The sequence below is a fragment of the Meriones unguiculatus genome, chromosome 17 (genome assembly GCF_030254825.1).
Source record: "Meriones unguiculatus strain TT.TT164.6M chromosome 17, Bangor_MerUng_6.1, whole genome shotgun sequence".
Lineage (NCBI taxonomy): Eukaryota > Metazoa > Chordata > Mammalia > Rodentia > Muridae > Meriones > Meriones unguiculatus.
This window is the reverse complement of record NC_083364.1, coordinates 4,350,366-4,369,723: the sequence shown is the minus strand read 5'-3', so window position 1 is coordinate 4,369,723 and position 19,358 is coordinate 4,350,366. Positions and strand designations below refer to the sequence as shown.

General features: G+C 38.7%; 1 protein-coding gene across 4 annotated transcripts in view; it reads left to right on the top strand.

Moving 5' to 3' along the window:
- Hnrnpm (heterogeneous nuclear ribonucleoprotein M) overlaps positions 1 to 19,358 on the top strand; it is a 41,225-nt gene that overhangs the window by 1,492 nt on the left and 20,375 nt on the right. For 2 of the 4 annotated variants that reach the window (XM_060370935.1, XM_060370936.1), the window contains exons 1-4: positions 13,897 to 14,013; positions 16,658 to 16,849; positions 17,739 to 17,892; positions 18,593 to 18,642. In XM_060370935.1, the coding sequence (XP_060226918.1) occupies positions 13,936 to 14,013; positions 16,658 to 16,849; positions 17,739 to 17,892; positions 18,593 to 18,642 (474 nt within the window). In that variant the 5' untranslated portion in view covers positions 13,897 to 13,935. Of the gene's footprint in view, positions 1 to 5,235; positions 5,406 to 12,826; positions 12,880 to 13,824; positions 13,833 to 13,896; positions 14,014 to 16,657; positions 16,850 to 17,738; positions 17,893 to 18,592; positions 18,643 to 19,358 lie in introns of those variants that run through there. The other 2 variants (XM_021652877.2, XM_021652876.2) reach the window with 2 other exon arrangements.

The window sequence follows — 19,358 nt, the reverse complement described above, 5'->3', positions numbered from 1 at the left end:
AGCGTTGGTTAACTGGTTCATGTCTGTGATTTCAGCACTTAGGAGGCTGAGTTTCAGAGCTGGTTTTGTCTACATAACAAGTTAAGTATTTTCCCAGGCTTCATGAGTGCCTGTCTAAAACCAAACCAAAATGTGTGTGTGGTTATAGTCAATGGTAATAGAGTACTTACCCAGGATATACAAGGCCCTGGGTTCCACCCCACAGTACTGAGAAAGAGCCCCCCCCCCCTTAATTATTACCAACACTTACCTTACTATGGAAAGTCTCAGTCTAGGAGTATGCTCATTTTTGCTTTCCCCTCCATCCCCTTTAGAACCCAGGGTCTTAAGGGTGCTACTAGACAAACAGTGTTACCTCTGAGCTACATACTCAGCAACTATAGTCAGCTTCATATTCTTTTTTTTTTTTTTTTTTTTTTAGCGTTTGCCTTGTAGGATCAGATCCCCTCCTCTGATGTTTGCTGTTCCACAGTTTTTGAGGTAGATACCTGGCTAGCCTGTAGAGTCTACAGCCTAGACCATGGTGGCCTTGAATTTGAAACAATGCCATTGTTTCAGCCATCTAGTTGCTAGAATTACAAGTTGTACACTACCACTTCTGGCTCACCTTGTACAATTTTTGAGGGCCTTATTTAAAATTTAAAAGGCTCTATGAAAGTTATTTCTTGGCACTGTGGTGGTGATGCACCTTTTAATCCTAGCCCTTGGGAGGCAGAGGCAAGTGGATCTCTGTGAGTTCTAGGCCAGCCAGGATGGTTTACAGAGCTAGTTCCAGGACAGCTAGGGCTACATAAAGAAACCCTGTCTCAGAGGGGAAAAGTTATTGTATATAGGATGGAATGCTGCTAAAACCTATCTAGGTGAAAAGTTGAACTTATTCCAGAACACAGCATAGTGGTATAGTGTTTTTTGTTGTTTTTAGTTTTCCACTGTCCATTTTCAGATAGTTATTTTGTGACTAAGTCATTTGTGTATGCATAGGAAGTTTCAGAGATGAAATAGCCTTTGTTGGAAAGAAACCAGAGTGGTCTGAGATTGGCTTAGAGGAGGATATTTGGAAAAGTAGCAGCACTTAGTCAGTATTGTAGTGTGAGTGGAAAACAATTGTCATTTTTATGTTACAAAATTCTTGAAGCAAAACTGCTTTAAAAGGATGGAGGAATGCCTCCTCCCTTCCTTTTGACTAGGAATTAAACCCAGGTCTTCATGCTTGTGAGGCATGCATTAATTACCAATTGAACTTCTCACCAGCTTGTTTTTTCACCAGCTTCTTTTTACTGTTTATTAAAAATTTATGGAAATGGATGTTTTCCCTCCATGGATTTTGTGCACTATGTGCATGCAGTGCCCATGAAGGCCAGAAGAGGGCATTGGATTTCCTGGAACTAGAGTTACATGTCATACTGAGACTTGAACCTAGGCTGTCTGGAAGAACAGCCAGTATTCTTAACCACTGGGACATCTCTCTAGCTCATTTATTTAATTTTTGATGGTAGAGATCAACTGATGACCTTCTGCATGCTAGGCAAACACTCAGAGCTACATACCGATTGAAAAAATCTTTTAAGTGTTGTATGAATGCACACAGGTGAGTGCCAGTACTTGGAGGCAGGAAGATAGTGTCAGGGTCACTTGGAACTGGAGTTACAGGAAGTTGGGAGCTATGGGTACTCTTAACCACTGAGCCATCTCTACAGCCCCATTGTTTGGGTTTTTTGAGACAGCATTTCACTCTGTAGGTCAGGCTGGCCTTCAATTCTGCTGCTTCTTTTCCTGAGTGCTGTGGTTATAGATGTGTACCATCATGTCCTGCTCTGTTTGCTGTACTTTAAAAAGTGATTATATACATGGTGAAAAGGGCTTTTGAGGCACATTAGATTTGTTAGCTCAAGATTAGAATTAGAGTCTATATTATTTGAATGTGCTGTCATAGTTTTGCTGTTACCTTGCCCTTTGATTTTTTATTTTACTTTTTTCATGACTAGGGAAACATCAGCCTACAAAGATAAGCTTGCTTCTCCCACCATAGTTTCCCAAATGGGCTCTCATATTACTGTTTTGCAGTATTAGTTAAAGCTGAATTGTCCCTTTGGTAGTTTGCAGTGCAGTCAGTGCTTAGGTTTTTAATGTTTTGGACACTGGTTAAAATGTTTTAAAACCTCCTAAGTGGGTTCAGTTCTAAAAGGCTAGGAGCAAATAGGTCTCCCTTTTCACACCTCTGAAAATTATTGGTGTGCTGTGTGCTAACTCTTGTAAAGACTTATGACTTGGTGGTAGCATCCACTTATAAATGAGAGTATTATTCAGACTTGGATGTGTGATCCTAGCTCTTTACATATTTTTCACTTAACATACACCAACCTGATTTTTGTCTTTTTTTTTTGTAGTAGTAGAAGTAGTAGTAGTAGAAAAAAATACACTATTTTTGTTGAGACAGGGTTTTACTGTAGATTGTTGGCTTCAAACTCAGATCCACCTTCATCTGCCTCCTCAGTGCTGGAATTAAAGGTGTTCTTCACCGTGGAAGGCAGAGACTGTTCATTAACAAAGAAAAACATTGTTCTGTACCTCCCCCCCCTTGGCTTTGTTGTTGTTTTGTTTTGAGAAAGAGTTTATGTAGCCTTGGCTGTCCTGGAACTAGCTCTGTACACCAGGCTGGCCTTGATCTCAGAATTCACATGCCTCCCAAGTGCTGGGGTTAAAGGAGTATGCCACCAATACCCAGCTTGTTATGCTGTCTTTGTTTTTAAGGCAAGATGTTACATATCTCTGGTTGGTCTGAAACACCACAATAGGTTGGCTTTTAACTTAACCATACTCATTTTGCCCCTGCTTCCTGAATGCCAAGAGTACAGGTTCATACAGCCACACGCTGCTTCGCTAATTCTTGTTGATTCTCACAGCAAGCTTGTGTGCTGCTATGGATACCAGCTATGTTGGTTTGCTAGTAAAGAGCCACACTGGAAAGGAGGCAAGTTAAAATGTTGGCTTTGTTTGTTTGTTTGTTTGTTTGTTTTTAGCAAGACCCTCCTATAAGGGTTTTTCTTCTTTATGAATTTATTTTTTAATTAAGTACAATTACAAATATGTTTTGTTAAGTGGAGAATCTGTACATAGAATCAATGTTCCATTAAGAGCTCAGAAAGAGGGAAGATAGATTCTTTTTTGTTTGTTTGTTTTTGTTTTGTTTTTTTTTGAGACAAAGCCAGAGTTTCTCTATGTAGTACTGGCTGTCTTGAACTCACTTTGTAGACTAGGCTGGCCTCAAACTCACATGGATCCACCTGCGTCCCGAGTGCTGGGATTACAGGCATGTGCCACCATGTCCTCCTGGAAGATAATATTCTTGTCTTAGAAGATGTGATCAGAATTGCAGGGTATTGAGGTTTTTCTCCTAAACTATACTCTTCTCTTGATTGGGAAATTCTAAAAATATGTGTAGGAATTATGTATGGAATTGTCATGAAAACATAAGAGATGTTATGGAGACAAGAGGTTTATTTTGTTTGTTTTCTGTTGTTTGTGAAGGGTTTCTGAGTCTAGCTGTTCTGGAGCTCATTATATAGATCAGGCTGGCCTGGATCTCGGGCCAGAGATCACTACACTCCTGGGATTAAATTAGGCATATGCCACCATGCTGGACTTGAAACGGTTTTAGTATACTGAATAGAGCAGTCCTTCATGGTTTATATGTTCGTATAAAGGCACTCAATCTTTATATAAATTGTGACCATTGTACGTAGTATAATTTTAGTGTAGCAGAGCAGTGCCTTGATAAATTGTCAATTTTTAAAGAACTCAGTAAAATAATCCAAAATTGTATTGATAAAATGACTTGCAGACATCTAACATATTTTATGCCTTAGCAGTATGAGAGAGATACAGTACTTTGTTAGACTATTAGAAAAGATTATTTTATTGGGCCTGTTTAGAAATTTGAAAAGCTAGTTAACTTGGGTATCAGGATCTAGTTTTCCTTTGGCAATTTGGAATTGAGAGCCATATGGTAAAATAGTTAGATTAGCTGCTTTAGCTAGGTCTGCTGTGTCTCCAGTTTTTGTTTTTTCAAGACAGGATTTCTCTATATAGCTTTGCTGTCCTGGAGTCGCTTTGTAGAACAGGCTGACCTCCAATTCAGAACAATCTGCCTGCCTCTACTCCCCTACCCCTAGCCCCCCACCCCGTGCTGGGATTACAAACAGGCAGCCACTGGGCCCAGCTCTAAGTTTCTTTAAAAGATTACAGATTTGTTAGTTTGTTAAAGTTACATGCAAGTCAAACTACTGGCATGTGTTAGGAAGTTTAGCAAACAGAAAAAGTATAAATCTTGACTCAGGCTTGGTGGTATACACTCAGTAGGTTAAGAGCCAAGAGCTATATAAACTATTTGTTATCATCATCTTCTCATCCTCTTTTTTACCTTGGCCTGGGCACTGAACCCAGTGTCTTGTGTTTGCCAGGTAAGTGCTATATACTTGAGCTACATCTCTAACCCCACTTTGTAAAAAATTTTAACAACTCTTCCTTGTTCTGCAGGCACCTTTGATCAGGTCTCCCTAGCTATATGTATTGATTCTTAATGGATTACCTTTCTTTCCTTTGGGAAGTTTGGGAATGTTTTTTGAGGCAGTTTTTATCTTGATCTTCTTAACTAGGGGACTGGGTTGTTACTGTTGAGTAGAGTCAAGACTACAACTACGCATCCTTAAATGATAGGATAACAAGAATGTCTGCCTGGGAGAGTGAGGCCTACTCTTTAAGTATTAAAACTCAATGAGCTGCTTTCTCAGTGGTGAGCCATGTAATGTGGATTAACCCCAAACCAAATGCCCAGCTTCTTTGGTTGGAATAGGTAACTTATTTTTAGCTGATCAGGAGACTATGATCTACATACTTTACTGTGTGTGTTGTCCTCTACTTATTTATATAGTTTATAATTAGCCTAGGATCAAATTATTATTAATGTAGTCTCTTTGAAGGAGCATGGGTTTTTTCTCTTGTAACTGAAGCTGACACTGCCTCCTTTTTCTAGATTTTGTACTGTGCCCAGTGTTAGGGGATAGGCTTTAAGGAATGCATAATTGTAAATATCTGCTCTGTGTAGACATTTATTTGTAATGTTTAAATCAAAACCAGCATTTGACTATATGTCATACATAACTATGGGATTATAAATTTGGTACAACAGATAGTGGTTTTTCCTTGTACTAACAAAAACTTTTTTCTTGAATTCAGTGAAGGAGAACGACCTACTCAGAATGAGAAGAGGAAGGAGAAAAACATAAAAAGAGGAGGCAATCGTTTTGAGCCATATGCCAATCCAACTAAAAGATACAGAGCCTTCATTACAAATATACCTTTTGACGTGAAATGGCAGTCACTTAAAGACCTGGTTAAAGAAAAAGGTAATGGTACTGGTGGTGGAGTAGGGTAAGAAGGTTAATGTGTCATCTTCTCTGTGGCTAATCTCCTGTTGTTTTTTTATTTTTTGTTTTTTGTTTGTTTGTTTTTTTTTGTCAGTGGAAGCTGCTCTAAGAAGAGCCTATGTTCTGTCCAGATTTAGAGCTACCCCTCTATTCCTGCACACCCTTTTTATGTGGTCATAACCGTATGACTTTGGTTCCCTTGACCTACATATGATTTTACTGGCTTAATATGGTTATTAGGATTTGAGTTTGGTTTGAGTGGAGTGTTTTTATGTTAAGGAAATTTATCAGATTCTTCACATTATTTGTGTTTTGTTTTGGTGTGTGTGTGTGTGTTTTACTATCTTAAGTTTTTTAAAAGTCTGGCTAGAACGTAGTTTTAAATTTTGTGGGTGTCCTTCTGGATTCAGTATTTGATGCCTGGAATGTATGCTGCTCAGATTCCAAACTCTGCAACAGGATCTTCTGTTTCAACTGTGAGCTCTCCTTCTCTGAAGTCAGAGATGGCAGTAGGAGAACTCAAATAATCTGTGCGTGTTGTGCATTAAGTGTGTATGGGGTCCCAGCCCAGGCATCAAAATCCTGGCCTAAGACAAGGCAAGTGGTCTGCACACTAGTGCGTCGCCCTCTCCTGCACTGTTTGCTTTTGTTCTCCTTTCCTTCCTGATTCTTAGCCCTAAAGGTGGCTCTCAGGACCGAAGAGATTGCTGGGTCCTGGTTTAGATACGGTAGGGTGCCATGAGCAACTTCTCTCCTCCAAAGGAATATAGGATTAAATCACCCTTAATGTAGTCTCTTTGAAGGACTGAAAGGTATTGGTTTTCTGGAGCATTCATAATGAAGAGGGGTTTGAGCTTGATTTGTTGAGAATGATTAATTCTTAGTGACAAAGATGCCACTTGGACGGCCCTTTTGGTGTGTGTACTGGTGCTCCAGCATTGAGTTTTGAAACTGAGTGGCCACTGCCATCATTACTCCATCACTTACTTGACATGACATGCAAGAAGCACTAAGCACTGTGAACCTTCACAGTCACATGTGCTGCTCCCATGTGGTATTTCTCAGATAAACAGATGAAAAAAATGTTTTGGTGTGAGATTTGTTTCCTGCCTTGATCAGCAAAATCATTCCTGCCAATCCTCCTAGAGCAAGAGTGAAGTTTCTTTTGTCTGAAGGGAGTGTCATGTGGCATCCCAGATACAGTGTTCTTGGTTCTTTGGGACTGCTGCTTTAATATAAGCTTAGACTTTCTGTATAGTACAGTTGGATCTCATTCGAATTAGCTTTTGGAATAAACTTCAAATTTGTGTTCTTTTGTGATTTGGTTGAACCACTGAATTGCTATCCATTGATAATAAGGTATAGTAGTTCCAAGAACCAGGAATGTGGCTTTGAAAATGCAATTGTTAGTTTGTAAGAGATTGCAGGCCAAACTACTTTTTTATTTTTAGGAGTGTGTGAACCAGTTTTGGGACATGATGGATAAAGTAGGTGACATTTTTACTGCTTACCATTCAGTAATTCAGTTTTGGAAGCCATAAAGCTGGTAGCAGCAGCAGCAGCCATGATGTTTCTGGATGTAGAAGCAGTTCACCTCAATTTACTATTTTGTCCTGTATTAAGTGTGGAGCCAGCTTGGTGATTTACTCGGATCCTTCCAAACTGGTTCTCATATTCCTCTGGCATACTGCCGTGGATGTGGGTGCTCCTCCTTCTCAGTGTATTTTTGGTGGTGTAACTCAGAATTACAGGTGTGCAGTAAATCTCGTTTTTATTGACTGTCAAAATGTTCTTGTTTAGAGCTCCCTGGTACAGGCTAATTACTGTGCTGTCTAAATAATTAGCAGTATTAGATTGGGAATTTATAAGAGAAAGGTTAATTTTCGTGTAGTAATGTTTAGATTCAGTGAAGTTTAAAGACATTTACTATATTTACATATGTATGGCTTAAATGCCCTAGTTTCATTATGAAATTTAAAAATTTATTCTTGTTTGATTTTCAAAAATAGTGTTTTGTCCTCCGCCCACCCACATTTTAAGACAGTGTCTCACTGTGTAGCTGGATGTCCTGGAACTTACTATATGGACCAAGGTAGCCATAGATTTCCAGCTGCCTCTGCCTCCAGAGTGCTGGGATTAAAGGCATAATGTATTGTCAGAGAGCCCTAAGTTTTTGGAAAACTTAAGTGGCAGATAGATGTACTTAAACCCTAAAAGAATGTTTTGTAGTAACCACAACTAACCAGATCACACAGATTGGCTTGATACAACAAAGCGGCTTTCCCTGTCTGCAATCTACCTGACAAAACTGTCCTCCTGGAGTAAGAGCTAGAATTAGTTGTCTTTCCTGTCAAATCTCTACCATCGCAACATTGTTTTTACTTGCAGTTGCTCACAACAAGACAAGAACTTAAAAAGGCAACAACACTGTTGTCGTGTGCTCTTTCCTGACTCCTGATGGTTCCCTTCTTTGATACCAAGTGTATATTTTGTGTTTAATTAGGCTAGTCTGTTAATGATCTGATAACAGCCTGGTCACTCTGACTTTCCCCTTGGGTAATGGCATAAAGCTTGTTCGGTAAAATCAGTATTACTTATTTATAAGACAAGGTACATAGAGATCATTGTTTTCTTCTGAGCCATTATGCTTCAGTTTTGTTCAGCTTCTGGGTTAAGATACTGTTTTGGGACCTTTCTCTTTGCTTGAATACTTACTTCCTGATCCAGTGTATTTCAGAGGAACAAAGTGAAGGTTTATATTTTTTTATTTGATTTTTTTTCTTTCTATGAGACAGGGTCTCACATATATCCCAGATTTGCTGCAAACTTTTGATCTCTCCTGACCTAGTCTCCCAAGTGCTGCAGTGATGACTTTCATAACTTGAACAGTCTTTTTTTTCTCCCTCTGGGTAGCTGGCTGTCCTGGCCTCTAACTTTCAGAGATCTCTCTCTCTCTCTCTCTCTCTCTCTCTCTCTCTCTCGTGCTTGGATTAAAGGCATGCTCCATTATGCCCAGTGAGCAGCCTTTTTTTTTTTTTTAAATGGAGGCATTACAAGTAACAAATGGTTGTGATACTAGAGAGATCCTGGGTTAAAAAAAAAACAATTGAGAGCCATTTTTACATGAATTTAGATTAGAGGTTGAAGAACTATGTTTGAAAGTAATTTTCATTGTCCACAACTCAGATGAATTGTAACAGAAAATGGATAGTCTCCTTTAAAAGTGTTTGTTATGATTGGGTACAAAAAATATGAAGATTTCTTTTAAGCAAAAATTTTTTTCTTTGTTTTTGGTATTTTAAAATAATGTGCTATGTTAGAGACTTTAAAATCCCCAGAATGAAGAAAGTTGGGTGCTGGACTTCTTATTTCCTGGTCTGCCTAGGGAGCCTGCAATGTGAAGGCGGGGCAGCTGCCACCCAGACAAGACTCAGCTGCACGGGTGAATAAACACTGTGCCCATTTTGAGGAAGAAAGGAAAGTCAGCCATACAGTTTACTCTCAAATCCTAGTTTAGCAGCAGTCAGTTTAATTTGTGTAAGCAAAGATTTCTTTAAGCCTTTAATCCTTCCATTATTATTTAATGATCATCACTTTGAGTAAATTTCAGAATGCTGCTGACAGAAAACTGAGGCCCAGAGGGCAGGTTTAGTCCAATAGAAAACCTCTCCCGGTTCTTTACAGTAGTTTCTATTGTGGGTTGAATGAGGCAAAACTGCTTTCAATTTAAATGAAGTTCCTGTCCAGTTATTCATATTTTCCTGTTGTAAATTGAGCTGTAAATTTGCAAGGCCTGCTACGCAATGCTACGTGAAAGCACTCAGGTGTTTAAGTACTGCTTGTTGATTCCCCAGCAGTGAGGCTTTCCTCTACGGTCTTTGCTATACAGGTAATAGTAGAAAGTTTGTGCTTACCTGCTATCAGCATTAGTTTGGCTTAGTCACTTTCTTTCTGACTTGTCCACAAGTCAGCTCATTGTTATGTAGAATAGTTTACTGTATTTGAAGTTGCCCCCCCCCACTTTTTTTGAGAGAGGGCTTTACTAGGTCTGACCAAACTGGCCTTGAGATCTGCCTCCCTCCAAAGGCTAAAGGCATGCTCCCAGCTGAAGTTGTCCTTGTCAAAAAACTACCTCAAATGGGCCTTAATCTATGTAATTTTTCCTCAGATTGACTGAGTGTTGACTGTTATAATACAAGAAAAGCACGTTCAACAGTTTTCTGTGTCCTGCTTTTTCTTTCATACACATGTTCTCTTAAAAAAAAAAAATCCAGGTATGGTGACCACCCCTGTAATCCCAGCACTTGGGAGGTGAAGGCAGGAGGATTGGAAATTTAGAGGCAAGCCTGGGCTGAATGAAACCCTGCCTTAAAAAAAAAAAAAAAAAGTAAAACAAAAACAAGGACTGGTTCTTCAGATAAAAGTGTTTGCTGTACACATATAAAGACCTCAGACTGAATGTCTACAATAGTACAGTTAATCACACTAGTCCTATAAGATGGTAGAATCCTTAGAAGCTCACAAGCCAGCTACACTGGTGTATGCAGAGGCAAAAATGAGATAGTGCCTTAATCAAGAGGCAAGGACCAACATACACAAGTTTGTCCTCTGACCTCCACAAAGGTGTGGTGAAAAACACATGCCCCATATCACATGAGTGTATTTGTACACAGACAAATAAAAAGATTGCAAAAAAGATGAAAGGTCTACGTTCAATCCCTACCACACAAGCACAAACATATTCTCTTCAGTAAAACTTCGGTTTCTGTATTCTCTTATTTCTTTTACACTTTTTTATTTAGATAACTTTGACATTTAAAGCTGCAGTAGATTTGTCTTAGCAGTCTACTCTTGGGATTCTGTGGATTCTATCCACTTCCTATCAGAGAGCTGTAGGATTTTTCATTAACTTTGAATTCCACTTTTGAGGCTGCTGTTGTCATCTAACTTATTTTCTGACAAGTTTTTTGAAATATGGTGGATAAGTTATACTGACTCCACAAAACAAATCTTTGACATACTAGAACAAAAAGGAAAACGGCTTCATGATTCTCTTCTTCTAGAGAAGCATATTACAAACATTGGCAGATCCCCAAAGAGTAAGCACATGAAATCTCTGAGGGTATCAAGACTGGAAAGTTCCAAACTTGTGAGGAGCATGATGATTGCTATTTGTGCCCCAGTATAGACGTACTTATTTCTGAGCCACAGAGGAAACATGCTAAGAGGCAGACCATTTTTAAATCAAATTTTTAGTGCACAGGATTGAAGCTGGATGTGTGTGTGTGTCATTACTAGAATGTCAAGTAGGAAAAGCTGTAATTTTATTAACTTGGTATTTTGTTAAAATGGTTTTGACTGTGGAGAAAGTTTGTTTTGGACTTTGTTGTTTTGATTAAAGTATCTTTGGACACCAGCTAGAAATTTCAAGTGCAACAGTCCTTGGATTCTGACAAACTTAAAAGTTGTCCTGAGGCTGATACTGTGATTCTTTTACTTAAGGTTATTGGGCAGTAGTCACAGCTGGTAGGAGATAAACTTGGAATTTCTTCACTGGTTTGACAATAGGCATTTTCATCAGTGGAGATAAGAGCTATTATTGGTCCTTGAATGGCTGCTGCTGTTGAAATAAATGGCTTTAAACATGGCTTTAGAAGTGGTCGTGGAGTTTTGGAACTGGTTTAACTTTTGTAAGGATAAAATAAAGCCAGCCTATACAACTGTCAACTTGGCTATGATCAGTTTTTTGTTTGCCTGCACAAAATGTGTACTCAAAGTCAGCTGTAATGGCGCCTCCCATTTCCTTTTCTTTTTGCCCCCATTTGCACTGATTCTCCTTGTTTTGTGCAAAGTACCAATTCTGTAACATTTCAGGACAGGACAAGGAGGATGAGGTTATAAAGTTTAAACTTTGAGCACACTTGGCCTTCAACCACTATGCAACTCCATTAATAAGTACACCCTTAGGATGTTCATTGTATTTGTGAAATAATTTTGTTTTTCATCTGAATCTTAGCTTTCTGTATGGATTCGAAAATTCTAATTCTAAGCCAGGTATGGTGGCACATGCCTTTAATCCCGGTATTCAGGGAGGCAGAGGCAGGCAGATCGTAATGACTTATAGGCCAGCCTAGTCTACAAAGTGAGTCCCGGACAGCCAGGCTTCGTAGAGAAACCCTGTCTTGGGGGGAAAAACCCTTAAAAAAAATCCTAATTCTAATGTCTTTTGAACAAAGGAGTTGTAAGGAGGGAGGATCAGTCGGGTTATCTTTACCCTTGTACTGCTCAACCTAAGTGAGTTGAAGACAGTTAACATCATAATCATCCTTCTGAGGAAGGAGTGACTGATTCCTAAGAAACCCCCAGCGCCCCTTTTTAAACTTTGGAAATCAGATTTAGATGTGGTTTTCTACAAGTTAATATGCTTTGAGCCATCTGTCCGATTTAGATGTGGTTTTCTACAAGTTACTGCTTTGAGCCATCTTCAAATTCAGCAGTCATTTTGGTGGTTGTCTAGATGGATTCTAACATCTGGTTATGGTGGTCAGGAATTGGCAATCCAAACCTTGAGGAAAATCTGCAGAAATTTTGAAAATCTGTGCTATTTTTTCTGTTGCTTGTAGCTTAGAATCATTGTACTCTGTTTAACTTATCTTGTTGCTAGCTGAGCCCCAATCTTGACTTTCTTACAGGAATTTTAGAAACTGTTAGGAATAATTTTAGATGCTATTCTGATTGAATGATTGCATAGTTAGTATTCTTTTTCCAAACTGTGGTGCCTTGGACTGTGTGCAGAAATCAGCTATAGAACTTGTGCGGCCCAGTACAAAATAAGGGGCCACTTCTTAACATATGAGAAATTTTAAGATGGTGCTAAAGACCTAAAATAAGCACAGGGCTTTGTTACACAGTTTGTACACTGAGGTTGTGTCTATATGCCTTTTAGTTTTTATATAGACACATTCTTGTATTTGTGTCATGTGAGCTCAGTTCAGTGGCATTGTGATGTGTGTGCTGTTTATCTGATTTCACCAGTAAGTTTATCTGCAAAAACTTTTCTTCCTTCTCCTGAAAGTGAATCATGCAGATTTTTTTCCTGTAGATTTGGATTGCCTCTAGTCATGAGTGAGCATTACAGACAGGGAAATTGGTAATGGAAATCTGTGGAAGTAGTGTGTTTGTGGTGGGAGGAAAATCAAGGACATATTGTTAATGAGTTTTTACCTATTTTACTGCACACCTGTAATGCCTAGTTTGGTGGTTTAGAGAATATGGAGTGTTTCTGGGCTTTCTTATAAGGCAGAGGCTCCATACAAGGTTGCTGATGATTGTTCTAAATTCCCATTGTTTTCTTGGCTTTTCTCCCTTGGTTTATGTGTCGTCTGGAAACTGATTTGTAGTTGGTGAGGTAACATACGTGGAGCTCTTAATGGACGCTGAAGGAAAGTCAAGGGTAAGTGTCTGAGAGTATTTCTTCTGTGGATTTACTACATGACAAATGTAACTGTATGGTGGCGTGGACTCGAATGAAATCAGGAAGGCAGTGAGTGCTCATGTTACTGTAGCCATGTTTGATTTTGCCAACATTCCAGTAGGGTGGGAGGGGGCTTGCAAATGGGAGTCCCGCTTTTCCAAATGGCTGGCCAAAGAGCTTTCTGGTATTCTGTTTGGATGCCCAATTTGGATAACTGGGGACCAATAGCAGCATTGTCTCTTTGTTTAACAGGAATTGGCTGTGTGTGAATTATGCATGGAATTTTAGTGGTGGTATAATTAAAGTAAAAGTGTGTTCTTGTCTAGAAAATGTTATTTGTGGTTGTTTGCTGATTTGAAAGTTGTGTGAACCAAAGATTCTGAAAAGTAGCCTTTGTGCCAGTATATTGTAAATCACACATCACAAACCTGAACGTTCAAAATTGGCCTAGTTTAGTGAGAATATAAACTACTTTCTGTTGTGCAATAGAACGGCTTAGAATAATCAAAAGGATGAACTTAGTTTATGGAAAGGATGGATTTAGTAGGAGTATGGTAAGGTTTGATTGAGTACAAAGGAAAGCAGATCAAAAGTTTGTGTGATTTCTTGGAGAACCTGATTTAGGTCTGCTTATAACCTAGCAGCTTTAGTACCGTGCTGGTAATGTGTAGGAAAAGGAGATTAAGGAGCCCAGCTTTTTTTATTTTTTATTTTTTTTTTAATTTTTATTTTTTTTTAAAACAAGGAAGGCTAGGTCATTCACTTCTGCCAGCTTCCCCTTAGAAACATTAATTTTAAAAATCTTGACTTTTGTTACATAAATCATATCTTTAATTTGTTCATAACTTTCATTGGTATTTACTGGTTTTTGTTTTTTTCTTTTTCCCCTTTGCTCGACTGACTGGTCTGTGGCTTCTTTCAAAGGGATGTGCGTAAGTATTACTATTTATACTTACTGGTATTTGAATTTTCTAGGTTGTAGGACTGGTTTTATTCTTTTGCTTTTGACTCTTTTATAGTGTTGTTGAATTCAAGATGGAGGAGAGCATGAAAAAAGCTGCTGAAGTTCTAAACAAGCATAGTCTGAGTGGAAGACCACTGAAAGTCAAAGAAGTGAGCTCTTTTTTTTTTCCCTTTCCCGTGGTGTTGGTGATGGAACCCAGGGCCTTATACATACTAGGAAAACAGTCTACTACTGAAATACACTTCCAACTCAAGTAAGGTATAATTATTTGTCGAGGATAAGAATGGTCTTTGACTAAAATGCAACCTATTGTTTTTTATTTGGTTCTTTTAAGTCAGGCCCTGTGGTCAAGACTATCCTTGAACTCTTGGTCTTCTGCCTTTGTGTCCTAACTGCTGGGTTAGTAGCTATGCATTCTGTTATTTTAATTGAAGATAGTGTCAGGCTTCAACAGCCACTTAGAATAAACTTTTTAATAGCAGATCCTGAATAACTAAGTTGACCACTCTTTAGTCTTGCTGTCTCAGGGTTACAATAACCTGAGCTTCTGATTTTAGAATTGGAATTGTGTAAGAGAGTTGTTTTTGTTTTTTTCCAAGACAGGGTTTCTCTGAGTAGCCTTGACAGTTCTGGAACTCACTCTGTAGACAAGCCTGGCCTCGAACTCACAGAGATCTGCGTGCCTCTGCCTACCTAAGTGCTATAGTACTGTAAGAGAATTTTTAGATCCACCAATTTAAATGCTATTTTTGGCCCTTTTTTTTTTTTCTTAAAGCTTTGGTTGATTTCAAACTTGGGATCCTTCTATCTCAGACTCCTAAGTGCTCTGAGTACAGTGATGTGTCACAGTGTACCTGCCTCTTTATTTTTGTGTATGTGGTATATACCTGTGTATGTACATGTGTGCACAGGCGTTCATGCTAGTGGTGAATATGTCTTCCTCTATCACTCTCCACCTTAGTTTTTTAGACAGGTGCTCTCACTGAGCCTGGGGCTCACTGTTGAAGCTAGACTGGCTGGCCCCTGGACTCCTTGACAGGGATCTTCCTGTTTTCCCTTTAACACTGGGATGACAAGCATGCCGCACTACTTCAGCTTTTATATGGGTAGCTGAGGATCTGAGCTTGGGTACTAAGGCTTGCAAACTTTACCCATTGAGCCATCTCCCTGTCCATCTTTGAATTTTATAAGATGAATTTATTCATCTTTTTTTAATCCAAACTAATTTTTGTGTGTGTGTGTGTCAAAGATTGAACCCAGGGCTTTGTACATATTAAGCTGCCACTGAACTGTACTCTACCCCTTCCCCAAAGGAGAATGTTGTTTTGTTAATGCTACTGGCAGATTTTATTTACCTCCTTGACTGTGTGTGTGTGTGTGTGTTTGTGTATGTGTGTATATGTTGGGGGTGGTGCCAATGTTAGGTGTCTGAGAACAGTTTTTTGCTGTGTAGTCCTTGCTAGCTTATAACTCAGGATCTTTCTTCCTTACCTGCCTGAGTGTTGATCAAAGTCAGGTGCCATCCTTCATGACCTTTCCTTTTTGGAAGGAAGACAACATATTTGGGACTTAGAGGAAAGTATGGTAGGGTTTAAGTCATTTCTTATGTGTTGCTGGTAAAATGATGAGGCAGGGTTCAGGAATTGGATTGGGCTGGAAAGGAGAAAGGATCTGTGCTTGATTCCCAGCACCCAAGTGGGGATGCTCACATTGACCTAATTCCAGCTGCAAGGGATCTGGCCTCTCTTGGCACGTTCACACACATCCTGTACACCCCTGTATGGACACAGAGACATAAATAAGAATACGGTAAAAAAAAAAAAAAAAAAAAAAAAAAAAAGAATCGTGCCAGCATCAGATTTCTGTAATTTCTGTAATTCTGTAATGCTGATATGTTGCATTGATAGTACTTCAGTTCCAGCACCTGGTGTTCTTGAGTTTGGGGAACGTGGGGTTATAGAACAGTGATTTCAGACTTTTTGAAAAAAGTCATTGATGAATTTTACAGAAATTACATTAAATAGTAAGATTCAACCATCCCATGACCATGAAGATCTTGTTTCAAACCAGAATTTTTAACTCTGGTCAACCAAACCCGTCATCCATTCCCTAGTTAAATTGAAGTAACCACTGAGCCATCTTTCCAGTTAAATTATTTTCAGATTTTTAGTTTTATGCTTGTTTCTAAACTGTGGCTCTTTCCAAAACTCTTCTAGTTGCTGTGATTTATTTCATCTGGTTAATTTGAGAAATTTTCAAACTGTCAGTCTCTGCAGATTTTTGTTTGCTTGCTTTGTTTTTGTTTTTGTTTTTCAGTGTTAGAAATGGGAGTACCTGACACATACTATGCTGCTTTAAGCTGTGTCACTACTAAGTTGTATCCTCATTCTTTAAGAAGACAGACTTACTGAGTACACTGCAAGGGGCGTCAGACTGGACTGTAACAGAGTCCCACCTGAAGCTTTTTACTTATTTTGAGACAAGGCTTCATTTAGCTGCCTAGGCTGGCTTTGAGTTGGCTCTGTAGCTCAAGCGGGCTGTGAACTCTTTTAGCAATCCTGAGTGTTGAGGTTACAGACCCTGCTACCGTGCTTTACTGAGGGCCTTATATAAATTTTACTTTTTTAATTATTGGTGCAGGGGAGTGTACTTATGCATACTATGCAAACACTCTGTCACTGAGTTGCACTCCAACAGAAAAGAACCTCTGCGAAGTAAAGGCAGCAGTTCTACTAGTCTCTGCAAGCTGACTTCTGACCTACTTCTGGCTGTAACATTTTGTATTTCTTTCAGGATCCTGATGGTGAACATGCAAGGAGAGCAATGCAAAAGGTGATGGCTACGACTGGTGGGATGGGTATGGGACCAGGTGGCCCAGGAATGATTAATATCCCACCCAGTATCCTAAATAATCCTAACATCCCAAATGAGATTATCCATGCATTACAGGCTGGAAGACTTGGAAGCACAGTTTTTGTAGCAAATGTAAGTAAATGGGAACATTCTCCAAAATAGAAAAACCGGGAGGGATGGAAATAATGTGAAAATACCATGTATTGCATTAAGGAGCAATTTTAAAAATTAAAACAAAGTAGAAAAAAATGTACAAAACTCTTTAGACTGATCATATCACTGTTATACAAGTAATTTAAATTAGGTTTACAATAGGTTGTTTTTATTTTAAAAATAAAATAGGCCTTCTGGTTGGGCTTTTTTCTTGTGAACACTGCATTTGTGGCTTCAGGATTGACCTTAGTCCTACTGGGGTCTTGTTTACAAAGGTGTTCAGATGTTTACAAGGGTTTGCATTCTTGTTGGTGTTTATTTACTGTAGTTTTTGTATAGAGCAAGAGTGAACAGAGATGGTACATTCACAGCTGTTTTTTGTGTGTCTGAAGTGAATGTTATTTTTATCCTCTGCAAGGACAAATACTTTATATTTAGAGCAAAGTGAGTTCAGGAGTGTTGGTAAGACTTTAATAAAGGTGTGATTTTTGTTTGTTTTTGTTTTTTCAAGGCAGAGTCTCTCTGTGTAGCTTCAGCTGTCCTTGAACTTGGAGTTTTGCCTCCTGAGTGCTGGAATTAAAGGTGTTTGCCACTACTGCCCAGCTGACTTTTTTTTTTTTTTTAAATGGGGGTGGGGGGAGTTTGGTAAATGTGAGAAGACTTAAGCTATTCCATGTAAGAAGAGAGACAGTAACAGAGTTAAGACCAGGTTCTGCAACTGTATTTTAAAAATTACACTGAAGTTGATTAATTTTCTTCAGAAGCCAGCCGGAACAAGTCTTGTTAATACAGTAAAAACATGTTGGTTTTGTTTTGTTTTTTTCCCAAGAGGTTTATCTTGAGGTTTTTACCCTCTGTTTTTACCTAGCTGGATTATAAAGTTGGCTGGAAGAAACTGAAGGAAGTATTTAGTATGGCTGGTGTGGTGGTCCGAGCAGACATTCTGGAAGATAAAGATGGGAAAAGTCGTGGAATAGGCACTGTGACTTTTGAGCAATCCATTGAAGCTGTGCAAGCTATATGTATCCTTCTTTGGGAGTTTAGCTCATGGCAGATGGTAGCCATAGTACTGTTAGGCATTAGTATACCTAAAGCATGTTATAATAATGTGGTAAAAATAACTTTCTCTGTGACTAGAGTGAATAAATTACAATGGAATCTGAAATTTTTCTGGAGTGGAATACAGATGAGTAGAATGTGTGGTTGTATTATAGACACATGCTATGAATGGTTTTTTTCCTGTTGTTTTCATTTCAGAAGAGTTTAGGAAATAAATCATTTATGAGCACAAGGACTTTTATTTGTTTATAATACCCTTGTGGACTGGACCCTCTGTCTCATGTGAGCAGACATTGTTTGAAGAGGCCCCTCTCCTTGCCATAGGCTTACCCTGGAGTTACATTTTTTTAAAGTCACAGTGTAGTAAGTCACATGTGATTACAGAAATTAAACTTGGGAGTCTAGGTGCTTTACTCCGAAAACACGGTATTTCAGAAGTGGTAGGACTCTTAGCCTGTTGACCACACAGAAAACCATTCAACACTCAGAAAACCACAAACATTTTATAGTGTAAGGTCATGAAGTGTAAGCTTCATACCTAAAGAGTTCAAATTGCTCATGCATTCATAGACAGGGACTGCTAGCTGTGGAGTTGTTACCATTTTGTCATTTTATCCTGTATGCTTTAACAGTTGTTAAAAATAACCTTAATTGTAATACCAGCTATGTTTAACGGCCAGCTGCTGTTTGATAGACCGATGCATGTCAAAATGGTAAGTTAATAAGATCACTTTTTTCATAATATGTTCAAATAAGTTAGCAAAAATGTAAAAAAATGTAGAATTACTAAAGACTACATCTATCCCTTAAACTAAACCTATACATCATTATTCAGTAGGCTACAGAGTGATGAGCACCTTTGTTCATGCAGGCCTTTTCTGTAGATTTCTGTCTGGTTGACTATTAAATCCTATGTTCAGGAAGTCTGTTGAATATCCTGCTTGAGCAAGTGATCAGTTACAAAGAATCTTTTGTATAGAACTTCAGTCTTGAAAGTATTGCACATAATGTTTAATTAGTATTACATCTGTAGTGAACAAATATTTGACTCAGACAGCTTTTAAAAGTTTATTGGAGTTCAATCTTAACCCTGCTACAGTGTTGCCAAAGATAATAATTTATAGAAACAGTACTGAAAGATGTTGAGGGCAGTCACCAGATCCAGGAATAAGGTAAAAGGACCTATAAATTTTTCTTGTTCTTTGAAGCAGTTTAATAAAAGATTCATTGGACTAAAAACAACAACGAAACATGATTAGAGGGTCTGGAGAGATGGGCTCAGCAGTTTAGAGCACTTTTCCCTGTTTAGGCTGCTTTTCCCTGTTGAATTCTCAACACCTACATGGCAGCTCACCATGGTCTGTAATTCCAGTTTTAAGAGTTCTGAGGCCCTCACACAGATATATATGTAGGTAAAACACCAGTGCAC